Source organism: Procambarus clarkii, chromosome 85 (assembly GCF_040958095.1).
Source record: "Procambarus clarkii isolate CNS0578487 chromosome 85, FALCON_Pclarkii_2.0, whole genome shotgun sequence".
NCBI classification, from domain to species: Eukaryota; Metazoa; Arthropoda; class Malacostraca; order Decapoda; family Cambaridae; genus Procambarus; species Procambarus clarkii.
The window spans coordinates 21,469,659-21,486,955 of NC_091234.1; the positions used below are offsets into that span (position 1 = coordinate 21,469,659).

The window sequence follows — 17,297 nt, forward strand, 5'->3', positions numbered from 1 at the left end:
GGTGTGGCAGTGACCAGACCCTGGGTGTGGCAGCGACCAGACCCTGGGTGCAGCAGCAACCAGACCAGACCCTGGGTGCGGCAGCAACCAGACCCTGGGTGTGGCAGTGACCAGACCAGACCCTGGGTGCGGCAGCGACCAGACCAGACCCTGGGTGTGGCAGTGACCAGACCAGACCCTGGGTGTGGCAGCGACCAGACCAGACCCTGGGTGTGGCAGAGACCAGACCCTGGGTGTGGCAGCGACCAGACCCTGGGTGTGGCAGCGACCAGACCAGACCCTGGGTGTGGCAGCGACCAGACCAGACCCTGGGTGTGGCAGCGACCAGACCAGACCCTGGGTGTGGCAGCGACCAGACCAGACCCTGGGTGTGGCAGCGACCAGACCAGACCCTGGGTGTGGCAGCGACCAGACCAGACCCTGGGTGTGGCAGTGACCAGACCAGACCCTGGGTGTGGCAGAGACCAGACCCTGGGTGTGGCAGCGACCAGACCCTGGGTGTGGCAGCGACCAGACCAGACCCTGGGTGTGGCAGCGACCGGACCAGACCCTGGGTGTGGCAGCGACCGGACCAGACCCTGGGTGTGGCAGCGACCGGACCAGACCCTGGGTGTGGCAGCGACCAGACCAGACCCTGGGTGTGGCAGCGACCAGACCAGACCCTGGGTGTGGCAGCGACCAGACCAGACCCTGGGTGTGGCAGCGACCAGACCAGACCCTGGGTGTGGCAGCGACCAGACCAGACCCTGGGTGTGGCAGCGACCAGACCAGACCCTGGGTGTGGCAGCGACCAGACCAGACCCTGGGTGTGGCAGCGACCAGACCAGACCCTGGGTGTGGCAGCGACCAGACCAGACCCTGGGTGTGGCAGCGACCAGACCAGACCCTGGGTGTGGCAGCGACCAGACCAGACCCTGGGTGTGGCAGCGACCAGACCAGACCCTGGGTGTGGCAGCGACCAGACCCTGGGTGTGGCAGCGACCAGACCCTGGGTGTGGCAGCGACCAGACCCTGGGTGTGGCAGCGACCAGACCCTGGGTGTGGCAGCGACCAGACCCTGGGTGTGGCAGCGACCAGACCCTGGGTGTGGCAGCGACCAGACCCTGGGTGTGGCAGCGACCAGACCCTGGGTGTGGCAGCGACCAGACCCTGGGTGTGGCAGCGACCAGACCCTGGGTGTGGCAGCGACCAGACCCTGGGTGTGGCAGCGACCAGACCCTGGGTGTGGCAGCGACCAGACCCTGGGTGTGGCAGCGACCAGACCCTGGGTGTGGCAGCGACCAGACCCTGGGTGTGGCAGCGACCAGACCCTGGGTGTGGCAGCGACCAGACCCTGGGTGTGGCAGCGACCAGACCCTGGGTGTGGCAGCGACCAGACCCTGGGTGTGGCAGCGACCAGACCCTGGGTGTGGCAGCGACCAGACCCTGGGTGTGGCAGCGACCAGATACAAGTACTCTCGACAAATATTCAAATACAGTACTGCACAACATTAATTTTAATGATGCTTCCTATTTCAATTAACACCTGAGAGGCAAGAAACACCTGCCAGGAAAGGCAGGAAAGTGCTACAATATACAGCTTTTAATAAGACAATAGTTATTGTCTATTGTACAAGAGAACTTGTAACATTAGGATAAATTCACCTAATACACACGGGAGACATCTCCCGTCACGCAGGGTGCAGTCGCACCTCAACAGATCTCCAGTATCATCTACTGATACTGGTAATGGCTCAAAAGGGCCGCCACTTACAACATTAGGATAAATTCACCTAATACACACGGGAGACATCTCCCGTCACGCAGGGTGAAGTCGCACCTCCACAGATCTCCAGTATCATCTATTGATACTGGTAATGGCTCAAAAGGGCCACCACTTACGGGCTATTCATGCCCGTGCCACCTTTTGGGTGGCTTAATCTTCATCAATCACCTAATACAGTTTTACTTAGCGTTTTAAAAAGACCATCAAATTATAATTCTACATCAGGTTGTCTCATGTACTTTCAAACTTTAATATACAAAATAGAATACTCTATGAAACCACAATTATGTGATATATCCGAGAGTATCATTGGAGCAGGACATTGGACCTGTATCCTGGGTCAGCCCAGAAGCACACCTTAGTGTATCCTGGTTAGTGGGCTAAGACCCCACACCTCAGGTGACCCAGGATGCTGGGTTAAGACCCCACACCTCGGGTGACCCAGGATGCTGGGTCAATCCACCTGTGACTCCAAAGATTTTCTTACAAAATCTAAGATGAACTTAGTTAACTGTGCACCTGTTTCTCCTACCTATACTGTGGAATATCTTCTAGTGTCTTGTCTTCTTTGATACGATGAAGGAGGTCACTCTGTTCGTTATCGTACGGTGCCAAAATGATGAATAAAACCACGTGCTTCAGTACTCTCTTCTTCTCTACTTCGTTTTCCTGAACACTCTTGGAATCGTAGATGGCCCGGTAGTGGCGACATATACTCAGGAATGAGCTTTCGTGGCTATCCAGCTCAATCATTAAGCTGTAGATAAGGAATATCATACAATGTATATAAGATAACGAATATTAGAAAACAACAACAAAAATTAAGGGAGAGTAAACAAAATATTAGGTTTTTCCATAACTGCCAATATTTAATACATTAGCCCAGGCTGGTTTTAATAACAAAACACTATTTAATGTGTATTTCAGTGATAAACGTCAATTAGCTACTGAAAAAAAAAGTCTCTAAATTTTGAAACAAAAACACTAGCGTTGAGTGCAATGAAATGCCAATTTCTGGGTGAGCCCTGGTGGCTCCCTGAAGCTACCATCTCTGATGTAAGTGCCATCTACTAGGTGCCGTAAGTTGCACAGTTTTCTGGCCTAACCCAGCACCAGAACCTGCTCCCCTCACAGAGGTGCAGGAAGCCATGTTATTTATATATTAAGTTACTTATTTATGACACCAATGAGGAAGGCATCCAAAAAGTCAGTGAAAGAAAAGAAACCACAGCTGGGTGCCTTCAAGACCTGCAGACACAAAAACGGCCACAGAACTTTCCAAACTATATAACAAATGATCGAAAATGTTATAAAACTATCGCTCACTTATTTGCCCCACCCCAAGACAAGAAGGTATGGCAGGATGTGCCGAATACCTCCGCTGAAATGCAGAGGCGCAACAGGTACGCTAAGGGAGAACTATCAACATCAGAAGCTGAGACTGTTCAACACGCTTCAACTACACATACGGGGCATAACTGGCCGACCACTCGCAGTGTTCAAGAGAGAACTTGATAAACACCTCCAAAGGATACCTGATCAACCAGGCTGTGATTCATATGTCAGGCTGCGAGCATCCACGTCCAACAGCCTGGGTGACCAGTCCAGTAAGCAGGAAGCCTAGTCGAGGACTGGGCTGTGGAGACTCTTAAGCCCTGAAATCATCGCAAGGAAAGGTAACCCTTTCCCCTCAATTCGGGGGAGGAGGAGGCAGGCCACAGTTCACAGGCCTCTTCACCATCAGTTCAATAAATAATGCAAGAAATCCAACTCCCTAGGGAAGGCAGGGTGCCAGGGAGCCACCAGGGCTCACCTACAAATTGCCGTTTCATTACACTCATTGTTGGTTTTCTGGGAAGGAGCCCCTTGTGGCTCCCTGAAACTAATTACCTCATGGAGAAGGAAGAACCAGGCACTTACCAGGAAAGAGAGAGCACTGCAGGCATCATAACAAAGAAGACAGTCAGCCAAGAAAGCCAACCCAAGGCCACACAGGGGCGCTGAGATCTGGAACACTAACCAGATACATGGCCACCAAAAACCTTGTTCGACCTCCAGAACCCCCCGCACCCTAATATCAGCCCAGGACATATTAGCAAAAACAGCCGAAAGAGCGGCATATTTAAGAATGTCATGGGCATGAGGGTAGACCGCAGGCTGGCTAGACCTAATGACACTGTGAACGATCTGAGAAAGACATGCCTTGGAACAGGGGACCAAGGAAACAGGATCAACCCACAAGGCATCCATCGAAGCAGAAGAGGTGGTACAAAGGTAGCGACAGAGTAGCCTCCGGACACAAAACATAATAACATTTTCAATCCTTTCTTTACACAGTGTGGCGAGTTCTGTGGCCATTTTTGTGTCTGCAGGTCTTGGAGGCACATAGCTGTGTTTTTTCTCTCATTGACTTCCAATGCTTTCCTCGGTGGTGGCATAAATGAATATCTTAATATATAAATGCCACAGCTCCCTGTACCTCTGAGGCGACCAGCTTCCGGTGCTGGGGTCCCCAGTAGGCCAGAAAACTCGGCAACTGACTGGCACCTACACTAGAGACGGTAGCTTCAGGAAGCCACAAGGGGCTCTACCTCCCAGAAAATCTATTAAAAAGCTACATAAAAGTGAGAAGCTTTATCAATAACCAAGTAAAGAAGGAGAAGTAAGCTAAAAAGAGAAATCAAATAAATACAAGTGTGTCACGCTAAAGTAATACAACGGAACAAAGGAGCACGGCATTATAAATTGATAACAGCCAATGGTAAGCAAGCAGTGTTGTGTATAGGCGTGAAGGATCATGAAGGGAACATTAAGTCAGTAAACACCATAAGAAGAAAGACAACAATAGCCATATTTGTGAGAGCAGCCGGGAGAGGAAGGAGAACCTTGCTCTAAACCCTCACATTGCTTCCATTCTCTACATATTATCACCTCAACTGCATTATATTTTCACTATTTCATAACAATGAGAAAAATTAACCAATCAGTTTATATACAAAGAACAGAAAAACTTACTTATAGAACTTAAGTTTCAAATCATCCACTTCTTCGGTATCAAAGAATTTTGTACTAATCTTCTTGGAGATAATCTGTGTACGTACAAAATCCTTCTTCAATAAGCACAAGCGCATCTGCTCCAGTATCATTTCAACCTGGTGGTTAAAGCGGTCAATTTAACCTCAAATCCTAATTAAGGTAAATTACAGGTGTTAATTTTTAAACCACTCTAGCATTACATTTATTTTTAGACCACAAGACAAGAAGGCAGCGCATAAGGAGCTAGAGATTCATGCTTTAGGAAGAGCCACCCGCCAAACACACACCGAAACTACGACGTTGGTACAACGTTTGAACAAGTTTTAACACCTAACCAATTATAACAACCAATATAGCAAGTTGTAACAACATTCTAATACATCATAAACACGTTAAGCCAAGATGTAACAACTTTATTACAAGTTGTAGCAAGCGGAAAATAGAAACATTTTCGGTTTGTGTTTTCAGGGTAGATACACAAGCTCTCCTTGTTTCTCTACACTGTTTTCTACTTTCACCTTAAAATAGTGTCCACCTGCAGCACCACAAAAATAATAAAACATACAAAGAAAAAATACCTTGCATATATAAACATTGCAAATGTCTAAATGTAAACAATTGTAACAAACTTGTAACTAATTTGTTTCCAATATTTGCAGGTGTATGCTGATTTAGTAAGCACTGAAAACTCTCCATTTAAAAACCTTTATCACCAAATTTTAACTTTATTTCAATTGAACTATTATGTAAGTCTTCTTTATAAAGACATTGATAATAACACATTCGCCCGGGCATGACGCAATGCTGCGTTATCCGTTTACTGTCGGTAATCACGGGCATGACGCAATGCTGTGTCATCCACTAAAATAATCGCCAAAAATCAGGTTTTTATCCGATTTCTTGGGGACTGTTTGGTAACTGTCAACAAGCCGAATGCAATCTGTGACTACAATACAAACATGAAAGGTGTTGATTACTTTGACCAAATGATCAAATATTATCACTTCATAAGGAAAACTCACAAATGGACGAAGAAAATGACCATCTATTTTGTGCAAATGGCTATCTACAATGCTTATGTGATGTACAACTACTACACAAAAAATACTAATCTATAATACTAAATATACTAAAATACTAAATACTAAACATTTGTGGGCAGGAATTGGGAGTGTAGCTGGAAGGCGTCTGGGCGTTCACTCGCGGCTAACGCATGGCCCGTCTTCAACTAGTCAGCGGTTGGAGCGTGACCAGGTTTTTTATTTTATATGCTAATATTCCTCTAGAGAATTCTATTGCGAACCCATTGATACTAAAATGAAAGACCTAGGACAAAAATTGAGGTGACCAGAGTGAAAAGAGTGAACACATTATATCGCTTTTGTGCGCTCTTGGATGACTCGTTCGCACTTTCTCTGTTTGCTGCGGGTAATTAGCCGGACTTTTGGAGTTTATATGCATTTAGTGCTGTAGAGAATTCTATTGCGAACACAATGATACCAAATTTAATCTCGTAGGACAAGAATTGAGGTGACAAAGTTGAAGAGAGTATACACTTTCCAGAATTAACGCGCGCTCCCGTGAAACGCTGGGACCCAAATTGCACAGTTGAGGGGTGGCGTGCTGGGTACGCCAAAGTGTTAATTACTTTAAATAATTAACAAGGAATGAAACTGATGAAAGGGAGGATTAAAAGCCAGCACTGACTATAATGAAATGCTATTTTATGTGGAGGAATGTGGATAAGGTTGGCCCTCCGTGGCTTCCTGTAGTTACTTGCATTGAGATAGCTCAACACCCTGTAAGTCTCCTCAGCCCTTGCAAGTCCTTAAAGGCCTACCGAAGACCAAAGACAAATGTATTACAATGCAGAAAATGATGTGGCAAACTATCCAGGCATCAGAGGATCTAGAGAGCCACAGAGCCTTTACCCCATCAGAAAGAGACATTTTATTACATTCAATGTTGGTTGGTGGGGCCAAATGGTGGATCCCTGTAGCTAACCACAAAAATGAGGAAAATTGGAATTCATCATGGGAGGAAACCATAGTTCAAATACCTAAAGTAAAGAGGCCAGAATGAGAAACTAATTAGAACAGCATAGACAGTATGAATAACCACTGGTATATATAAAAGCCAAAGGAAACCCCTTGAACTTGCAACTAGTGAGTGCAGGCTTGGTGGGTGAATCAAAGACGATCCACACCCAAGGTCCACGAGGCTTACCAGGACCTGGAGATAAAGGCCAAGCAGGACACGCAGGCACTAGGGACACACACTGGTTGATACCTGGTTGATACCTGGTTGATGGGGTTCTGGGAGTTCTTCTACTCCCCAAGCCCGGCCCGAGGCCAGGCTTGACTTGTGAGAGTTTGGTCCACCAGGCTGTTGCTTTGAGCGGCCCGCAGGCCAGGCTTGACTTGTGAGAGTTTGGTCCACCAGGCTGTTGCTTGGAGCGGCCCGCAGGCCAGGCTTGACTTGTGAGAGTTTGGTCCACCAGGCTGTTGCTTGGAGCGGCCCGCAGGCCCACATACCCACCACAGCCCGGTTGGTCCGGCACTCCTTGGAGGAATAAATCTAGTTTCCTCTTGAAAATGTCCACGGTTGTTCCGGCAATATTTCTTATCCTTGCTGGGAGGACGTTGAACAACCGCGGACCTCTGATGTTTATACTGGATGATATATATACACTGGATGATCAAACACTAAATGCAGCACAAAAGAAATACGTGGTTACGAAGGATGTCAAAAGTGTGCCATATGTACAAGAACATGAACCATAGTGAACTAGTGGACTGCTTATCAATAAAGCCAAACCTCAGAGCCTCATAGATGAGTCAAAGACCCATGGACAACTAAGGGTGACACACTTCAACAATATAAAGAATCAATAGAAATTATGAGAGGGCAAGAGAGAAAAAGACAAGAAAATGGGTACAATATAGAAAGAAGCTTAACCCTCAAACATACAAGCATTACAAGCAAGAAACAAATACAGTACACAGCAGTGAGGAGAGGCAGAAAAGGACTTTGAGAAAAGGGTAGCAGACAAATGTAAAACAGATCCAGGCCTTTTCTATAAATTCATTAAAAGCAAACTGCACGTAAAGGATAAAATCCTGAAATTGAGAATGGGAACAGATTCACAGAGCGGCAGGAGATACCTTGATACAGGTTACATTGAGGTTATCTTGAGATGATTTCGGGGCTTAGTGTCCCCGCGGCCCGGTCCTCGACCAGGCCTCCACCCCCAGGAAGCAGCCCGTGACAGCTGACTAACACCCAGGTACCTATTTACTGCTAGGTAACAGAACCTCAGGGTGAAAGAAACTCTGCCCATTGTTTCTCGCCGGTGCCCGGGATCGAACCTGGGACCACAGGATCACGTGTCCAGTGTTCTGTCCGCTCAGCCCCTGGCACAGCCACAGGTGAACACAGCAGGCAGAGAATACACAGTATGGTGAATCAAAAGGTCAAACAAATCAGGCCTACACAAGAATAAACAAACAATAAAAAGCATAGGGTCTAATGCTTGACAAGAAACAACAGAAGAGGTTCAAACTGCACAAACCAAACACAAAAACGAACTTGGAAACAAGGCAAAATAAGGAGTATGCCAAGCCAATTATCCACTGCCAACACCAACATAATGGAGAGTCTTAAGAGAAACCTGAAACTTAGTTGAAGAAAAACCCAGGTCAAACCCAATGACCATAACTACAAGACAAGGTGAACAATGTGAGATAAGAACGAAAAGCAAGATCCACTCTGGACTAACAACAGTGGCTCTGAAAGCAGCATTCTATAGAAAGCAATAACACTAAGACCGAGATACACAATGGCAAACATAGAAGCCACCACGGTACTGAACCCTGGAAAGCCAGAGGAGAAAAGCTCCAAAATAAGTGACCATCGAGGCACCATCAAATCCCCAAGCCAGTAACGCTGCTGACCAGACACACTGCCTCAGGTTATCTTGAGTTATCTTGAGATGATTTCGGGGCTTTTTAGTGTCCCCGCGGCCCGGTCCTCGACGAGGCCTCCACCCCCAGGAAGCAGCCCGTGACAGCTGACTAACACCCAGGTACCTATTTTACTGCTAGGTAACAGGGACATAGGGTGAAAGAAACTCTGCCCATTGTTTCTCGCCGGCGCCCGGGATCGAACCCGGGACCACAGGATCACAAGTCCAGCGTGCTGTCCGCTCGGCCGACCGGCTCCCACAGGGCCTTTAGCCCTGTGAGGATAATGAGTACAACAATGGTTGGAGCAGTGTCTTGTTGCCATTGTGCTCTTTACTGAATTTTATTCAACCCCATTTAATATCAGTTTTCAGACAAGGTCATTATCATTGTATCTTATTGAAAGACAAATCTCAACGGACCAGAAATGTCCAAAAATATAATTTTATGGGTACCTTATCAACAATCTATGTACAGTGGGAAAAGAACTAAATGAACATAAGCACAAACTATAACAATCCCTCAATTCTAAAAAACACAAAGGAAGGGAAACAAAAGCAGAGTTAAATGTTAAATTACAAGATCAGGAAAAGGCAACATCAAAAGCAACACAGCCAAACAGAATCAATACAAAAAAAATACAGAAAATAGCAGACCAGAAAATGTGGACAAAGAAATCAAGTATAGCCAATAACAGAACATTAAATCTAACAACTACTATAAAGACAAATTAAAATATTGATAGGAAAGTATGCAAATATTGTAACAATGCCATTACGCTATTAACAAAGATGTGTATTATATATATATATATATATCTATATGCAATTGACGATCACAAAACGCTGATCATTTTATGCGGAAAATCCACAGAGAATTTCATATTTCTCTGTGGATTTTCCGCATATATCTATATATCTTCCTTCTGAAGATGTATTAATATACGAAAGCACTTAAGGAAATTCCTGTTTCAATTTTCCTCCGTGGACTGACACTGTCACATTTTTAATCACGTGTTTATTTTTTGTGATTTACATACATACATACATACATACATACATACATACATACATACATACATACATACATACATACATGCATACATACATACATACATACATATAATTATTCCACAAAGCAATGTGTCCAAGTCCTCACTAGATTTTCTTGAGAATAGTACTCAACACCAGAATGATGTGGAAGTGTACGCTGCACCTGCAGCATACTGTTATTGTTATTATCATATTTTTTTCAATCTTTCAAATTTTATGTCTGATTTATTACATCTTTTCCTAATGTAGTCTTAATTATTACAGCTCCAATATTAAGAAGCATGATGAATATTAAGACATTTTTATGATAGAGAGAGAGAGGATCTTACCTTTTCTTTACGTTCCATTGAACCAAAGGTTTCAACTTGTAGTTCCTGTAGGATGGTAGCAGCCTCAGTAATGTCTCCCTCAGTTTCCTTCATCATGGCCAACTTGTGCGTGAGCCGTGCACGCTCAACCTCCACATAAATCTTGCCAGCAGTCACTGTCCTGTTAACAATTGAGTTTTAACTTTAGAAGTGTTGCCAGTATTGATACTGCCATGATAATTGATACTCCAGTAATGTACAGTACTGTACTATTTAAAGATCAAAACTCTACTAAATGTTTTGAATAGGTGTTAGAACTTAAGATGAAATGCTCCTCGTGATCTCTAGATTTGTAGATGACAACAGTGAATTGGTAACATTCAATAATTATGAGAAACTTCATAGGAGCAGTGATGAGGGTTTGAACCTATGCAGTGGATGTTCCCACGCACACCTGGAATGCTTCTGAACACACAAAGATTTTCCGAGGCTTCTACTGAAGCCAGAACAGGATTTTCACACAATCCCCCCACCCCCATGTACTCTGGCTCTGTCATCCAAGACTTGTTCTATGTCTGACGGCAGATAGTGCACGGAGCGACTGTGTGAAAATCCTGTACCGGCTTCAGTCGGAGCCTCAGGAAATCCTTGTGTGTTCAGTAGAACTCCAGGTTGCAATCCTTATACTGTACCATGTCGTGGTCTAGTAGCTAGAGCTTCTGTGTGGGAACATTCATCGCACAGGTTCAAACCCTCATCACTGCTCCTACGGATTTCCTCATTGATGCAGTTACATTAGAGTGATTACTCTCTCTCTACTCAATAATGATAATAATAAGCATATACCTAACAATTCCTGCAGAGTCCACTAAATGAAACTGTTAAATGATCTTCCCACCAGTGATTATCATTAGTAACACTCATAAAAATCCATAGTTATTTTGCAAGTCTTGGAGTAGTTCAGAGAATGATGCCTTACATTCCCATCAGGTCGAGTTTAAAACTTTCAATAGAACCTTCTAAAATAGTATATTAGAAGAATTTCAAACCTCCACGCAGAGAACAAAACATGCTACAACACATTTAAGACATTCGAGCATGGAGGGACTTACGATTTTACGATTAAACTTCAGTCATTCGGGCTGATCTGAATGGTCCTAAGTATTTCCATAGCACCACCATTACCTTCCACAGATGTTTGAAAAGTTTCTTGTGTTACTGGTGCCAGAATGTTGACCTGATCTGACTCAATAATCCTATCCACTATACATAACATATCTTGATTAACAACCAATTGAGATAACTGATAAAATGTTGGCAATTCATAGTTTTTGGCAGCAATAAAACCAGCATTGAATGTAATGAACCACCAGGGTTTTGGGTGAGCCCTGGAGGCTCCTGAAGCTATCTTACTGATCAAGTACCATACTTCTTGTGTTTCATACTTCAGAGTTCTTGTTTGCCTACCAGAGACCACAAGTCAGAACCTGGCCCCCTCAGAGAGGCACAGGGAGCAATGTACCTTCAACACTTTACATATAAAGTTTGTCATCTTGCCATCGACCAGGGAAAGCACCCAGAAAGGTAGGGTGCTACTGTCTGGTCGAGCAATGCAACCTACGCCCTCAAAGTATCCAAAGAACTTTCCCCCACAAAGAAAACAAACCAGCAAAACTTTGTCTAGACTTTGGCGTAGACCACATTGTTCAACCAGGCAGTAGTCAGTTTTGATTCGCCTACTTTTCTGGGTGCCTTCCCTGGTCAATGGCAAACTTTACATTTAAGGTTTTCACGGGCTCTTGTTTCCTACGCCTCTCTGAGGGAGCCAGGTTCTGGCTCATGGACCCCAGTAGGCATTCAATAACTCTGCTACTGATGACACTCGAGTAGTATAGCATTTGACCAGAAAGATAGCATCAGGGAGCCGACAGGGCTCCCCACAGAAAAATACAAAATGGTAAAACATCAAGTTTTTTAAAAATTATGTCTAATAATAATTAGTGTTGATGCAATTTAGTTTAGGTGCAACAAACCTTAATGTATCCATCAATTTGAGTTTAGATTCTTTGTCAGGAGTCTTGTCCACATATTCACAGCACTTCTGAACCATCTTCGTTACAGCCATCTTGATTTGGGAACGCTTCTTGGTAAGCGTCACTACAGTTTCATTCAACAGATTCCATTCTCCAGCTTCATAGCAAATCTCCACAACAGCAACAAGAACTCTACTTGTGGAATGTGCATCAGCTCCCTAAAGAAAATATTGAAAATTAACATTTTTGGGTCAGGGTGGTTGAACATAATTTATTCTGCAAATACTAATTTCATTGTACCAGTATTCCTCCAGAACAACGTAATATTGCTCAGGACCCTATCCAAGTTTACATGAAACCTGGTTTTCCATAATTTTCCTTTGATGGGGAGTCAGAAGTGTAACTCTGTTGCTAGCAGCACTGAGATAGCTCCACATCACATCACATCATAAGCCACATCAGCCATTGTGAGTCATTAAAAGACTATCAAGTACCAGAGGCTAAAACCTGCCCCCCCCCCCCCCAGCCCCACCAAACACACACCCTCCTCAGACGTGCAGAGAGCAGGTGATTCATGATCACCCTCACTGAAGAATCAAACCCCCAGAATGTAAGCAAAGCGAAACTGCCAACCTTTTCTGGATTTAAGTGAGAGACTTTCTCGAGATTTAAGAAAGCAAACAATGTAGCAAATTACTTTGCAAACTATCAACCCAGTAATTAGGTCATCCCACCAGGTGGCAGCACACTGGAGTTGCCGGCTCTGTCTGTGTCAACAATCAGGAGTCATTTGCCCGATGTCAGATTTGTCTGACCACTTCAGGAGTCTCCAGCTCTACAGATCTCAGATTGTCTAGATAAGCGTTGGCCATCCTTTGGACTCTGTCCTATGGGGGTATATTTGCTCGTTTATTATTCCATTTTTTTAGTATTTGTTTCACAATTGTGAGTTAACAAGCCTCATTTGTTGTGTGGGACTTGGAAAACTGTTCGTTTTGAGCTGCATGTGCTTAGGGCTGCCCTTCCCTAGATGCTTGCTGGTGTTGCCTATGCCCTGACAAGGTTACTAACCTGATGGGTTCAGGTGTTTGACCAGACTCCTGTGGGAGATGCCTCACCTTAAGCAGTGCAGAGGTCTTTTTGGCTTCTCTGTAAGGTTCTAAGGTTGGAGGGCATTCTGGGGTTTTATTGATTAAGGAATGAACTAGAGTTCACATGCTTGCACATACAAAATTTTGCCGATGTTTTTTGCACCGACGTTTTTCCATGGTGGGATGAACAATGTTAGCGGCTTCCATGGTGGTGTTTTCCATAGATATTTTCAAGAATAGCTGAATCTCTTCCAGAATAACTGAATCTCTTCCAGACTGATTGACACTCTTCGACAATGAATGAATCTCTTTCAGTCAGGCACCTTACAAATTGATCTTTTCCTATAATCTTTTCAAGACTACCTTATGCTTTACAAGCTTGGCTACATACCACCTACAAGTACTAAAGCCAAGGGTGTACGTGAGTGCATTATTTGCAAGCACACAGAACGAAGAACCAGGAAGCGAAAATCTATTTGTACCTGGTGCAACGAGAGCGACGTCGCGCTGTGTACCATGGACTACTTCATTGATTATTACTCACTTCTGAAGTACCGAGAGTGTGTAATACAGTGTGTTACTGTATAAATAGTGTGTGAAACTGTACATATTGTAATTTTAGTGAATTTTTAACAGGTAATATTGCAACAATAAACATTTATTGTGGACACATTACTGACACTCGTATCACAGTTCCATGGAACATTATGAATGCTCTATTGTATACATATTGTAAAGGACACAAATATGAATCATATATGATAAAAAAACAAATAAAACTGCATTGAAAATACATAAAACAAATAATTGAAAATATATTTGTGGCAACTCGCAGTGCATGAATGGCCCGCGCGACCGCCTCTGGGAGCTTCACGCACAAACGACCAGCCCGTGATGACGTCACAGCGTGCCTTGTTCACGTCCACACAGCCAAAGTATGTGGAATTTGGTATTTATTTTTACATAGACATGTTCAGGGAAGGACATTTATCATTTTACAAACAAAAAAGAATTTTTGGGGAACACTTGATTTCATGTGCACAGGGGGAATGTCACAATAAACTCGGTGCATCACAGTGGTTAGATAGATTTGGACACTGACTGATTAGGGCAAACTCGATCAAATTCCGTTCCACGAAACCGCTGTAATTGGTAATGCTTTTCGCAGCTCCTCAACTAAGAGTGTGATCACACAAACCTGTGTGTAGATACAATGCACTAAACGTTTAGGCAGTTCTAATACTATAAGCATGTTGGGAAAAACACCATTATAAAGATTTTCCAGTTTGTCCGAGGTACACAGATTCACAATCATTGCAGGGAATTGAATACAAACAACCTGCTGTACCAGGGAAATTTTGTATTAAATTAGGCTTGATCGTACTATTATTGAACACCAAATTGATATTAAGGTTCATAAAAACCAGGAAAATTTTTCAAGTCCTACCGCATAAGGTACCGCCAATTAGTTTCTAATTTCTGTTTTAGCTTTGGGGATATGATTATATGACATGATAGATATGTATCATCAAGTACCATAGAAAACCAGCACTGAACGTAATGAAACACCATTTTCTGGACAAGACCTGGATGCTCCAGCAGATATACATATCAGCCTGGATAGGAGCAATCATTAGACTTTGGCAGTGTGAATGGAGTTCTATGAATACCAGGGACCATGAGCCAGAACCTGCCGGAAGGACCGCCAGGAAACTTCATACTGCCGCCAAGACGAAGAAGAGGTACAGGAACCCCCACCTTGACCTGTCCTGCCACAGTGCATCGACCCCGACAGCCTCGCAGTCAGGGAAGGGCGCCACATATACTGGAAGATGCCTCGACCATGCCGACGCAAAGAGGTTCACCTTTGGGCGCCCGAATGTCTGGCAGAGCCAACTAAATGAGTCAGCATCGAGCGTCCATTCCATGGACAGGGAAATGAACCAGGACAGGCTGTCCGCCAGGACGTTGAATACCCCCCGGACGTGAACGGCCAGGAGAGCTAAACCCTGAGAACTCAGCAGACGAGTCACCCTAAGCGGGTGACTCGTCCCAAGTCCCAAAGAACCAAGGACCGCATCGAACACCCACGGTTCAGGCAATGAACCACCGGGGAGCAGTCCGAATGGAGCCGGATCGTTGATCCACGGGCGACCCGAACCCTCCGAAGTGAAAACCACACCTCCGCGAACTCCTGCACCATGCTGTGGGCACGACAGAAAGACAAACCCCCACCGCCTCTGGCCGGCCTGGTGAGCACTGGTCCCAAAGCTCCAGCCGAGTGACAACGCATCCATGAACACATCGAGTGAGGGGGCTCGGGTAGGCGCCAAGGCACTGAACCCCGAAAAACCCGAAGAGGAAGCCAGCGATGCAGCAGCTGACACAAGGCCCCCCTGGGGGTTGAACCCAGCGATCGCGAGAGAGGCAGAAGGGATGTCCCTGAAGGAACCATAACAGCCGAAGAAGCCAAACCTGACTCCCGTGGGTATATCATCATCGCAAAGTTCAGGCTCCCGCACAGACACTCGAGCAACTGCTGCATGACCAGGGAGGCCCCCTTCCCCTCAAAAAAAAAAAAAAAAAACATGTGGGACTACAGCCGAAGGAGAGACAAGGAAGCGGTCCGTGAGTCCCACACAAAACCCAGCCAAGTCTGAACCTGGGAGGGGACAGGACTTCCACCAGTTCACCAGGAACCCGAACAGGGCAAGTTGAGAAAGAACTAAATCCCTGGCGAACAGACACGCGGACCGACTGGGAACCCACACCAGCCGGTTGTCGAGATAGGCCAACACCCGAACACCTAAAAGATGCAGACGGGCCACCACGACCTGGGTGAGGCGTGTAAACACGCGAGGAGCCAGGTTCAACCCGAATGGGAGCTAATGAAAGCGTTAACCAAGATGCCCCACAACAAAACTGAGCCAGTCCCTGAACCCCGGATGAATCGGGACGTGCCAATATGCATCCCAGAGGTCCAGGGGACACCATCCAAGAGCCCGGCTCCAACAGAAGTCAGACCTGGGACAGAGTGGTCATTCGAAAGAAGGGGCAAAAAACCCAGGAGTTCAGACAGGACAAATCCAGAATGAACCGCAGGTCTGCACAGTCCCGTTTCGGTACTGGAAACAGGTGGGGAAACCCACCTGAGAGACATCGTTTTGACCACACCTAACTGCACCCACACCAAGATGACCCGACAGAGCGCAGGAGAAGAGGCCTGCCCCGAACCCCTCGAAGGAGAAGAGGCCTGCCCCAAACCCCTTGAAGGAGGAGCGGCCACCCCAACACCACCGCAGGTCATGGGAAACGACCCAAAAAGCCTACAAATTGTGAGACCAGGGTTGAGTGAACAGAGCAAGCCTCTCCCCCCATCCCCATCAATGGGGCGAACTGCAAAAGGGACAACGTTCCTTACGAGAACCTGACCTGCGCACAGAGCGATCACCGCGCCAACCAAACACAGACGGTACCGAAGGCAGCGCCGGCTCCGAACCTGGCACCTGTGGCCTACCCCGACGAGCGCAACCCCAAGCCCTGGCACGACCCTTCCGGGAGGAACCTATCTTGAGTATCTTGAGATGATTTCGGGGCTTTAGTGTCCCCGCGGCCCGGTCCTCGACCAGGCCTCCACCCCCAGGAAGCAGCCCGTGACAGCTGACTAACACCCAGGTACCTAGTTTACTGCTAGGTAACAGGGGCATAAGGTGAAAGAAACTCTGCCCATTGTTTCTCGCCGGCGCCCAGGATCGAACCCGGGACCACAGCATCACAAGTCCAGTTTGCTGTCCGCTCGGTCGACCAGCTGCCCTGCCACAATCAATCATGGAACCTCCATCCCACAATCACATCAGCCGAGAACTGAAGAGTGGATCGCCACTGGGGCTCCCCCTTCCCCCCTCTCAGGGTGGGGGGAGCTGCGCAGACATGCGGCGCTTCTTGTGTGACGTCATGCTCGCTTACCCATTTTCATTTGGGGAGTTCCGTCCACTCATTTGTCTATTTTAGTCCTTTTAATCAGAATAAGGGTTTATTTTGAGACGCTTA

At 45.9% G+C, this 17,297-nt stretch overlaps 1 protein-coding gene across 2 annotated transcripts in view; it reads right to left on the reverse strand.

Moving 5' to 3' along the window:
* Window positions 1–17,297, reverse strand: part of Rpn5 (regulatory particle non-ATPase 5) — a 37,036-nt gene that overhangs the window by 6,494 nt on the left and 13,245 nt on the right. For both annotated transcript variants that reach the window (XM_045728479.2, XM_045728480.2), the window contains exons 3-6: window positions 12,157–12,374; window positions 10,145–10,304; window positions 4,781–4,917; window positions 2,298–2,522 (exon numbers count right to left, since the gene is read on the reverse strand). In XM_045728479.2, the coding sequence (XP_045584435.2) occupies window positions 2,298–2,522; window positions 4,781–4,917; window positions 10,145–10,304; window positions 12,157–12,374 (740 nt within the window). The remainder of the gene's footprint in view (window positions 1–2,297; window positions 2,523–4,780; window positions 4,918–10,144; window positions 10,305–12,156; window positions 12,375–17,297) is intronic.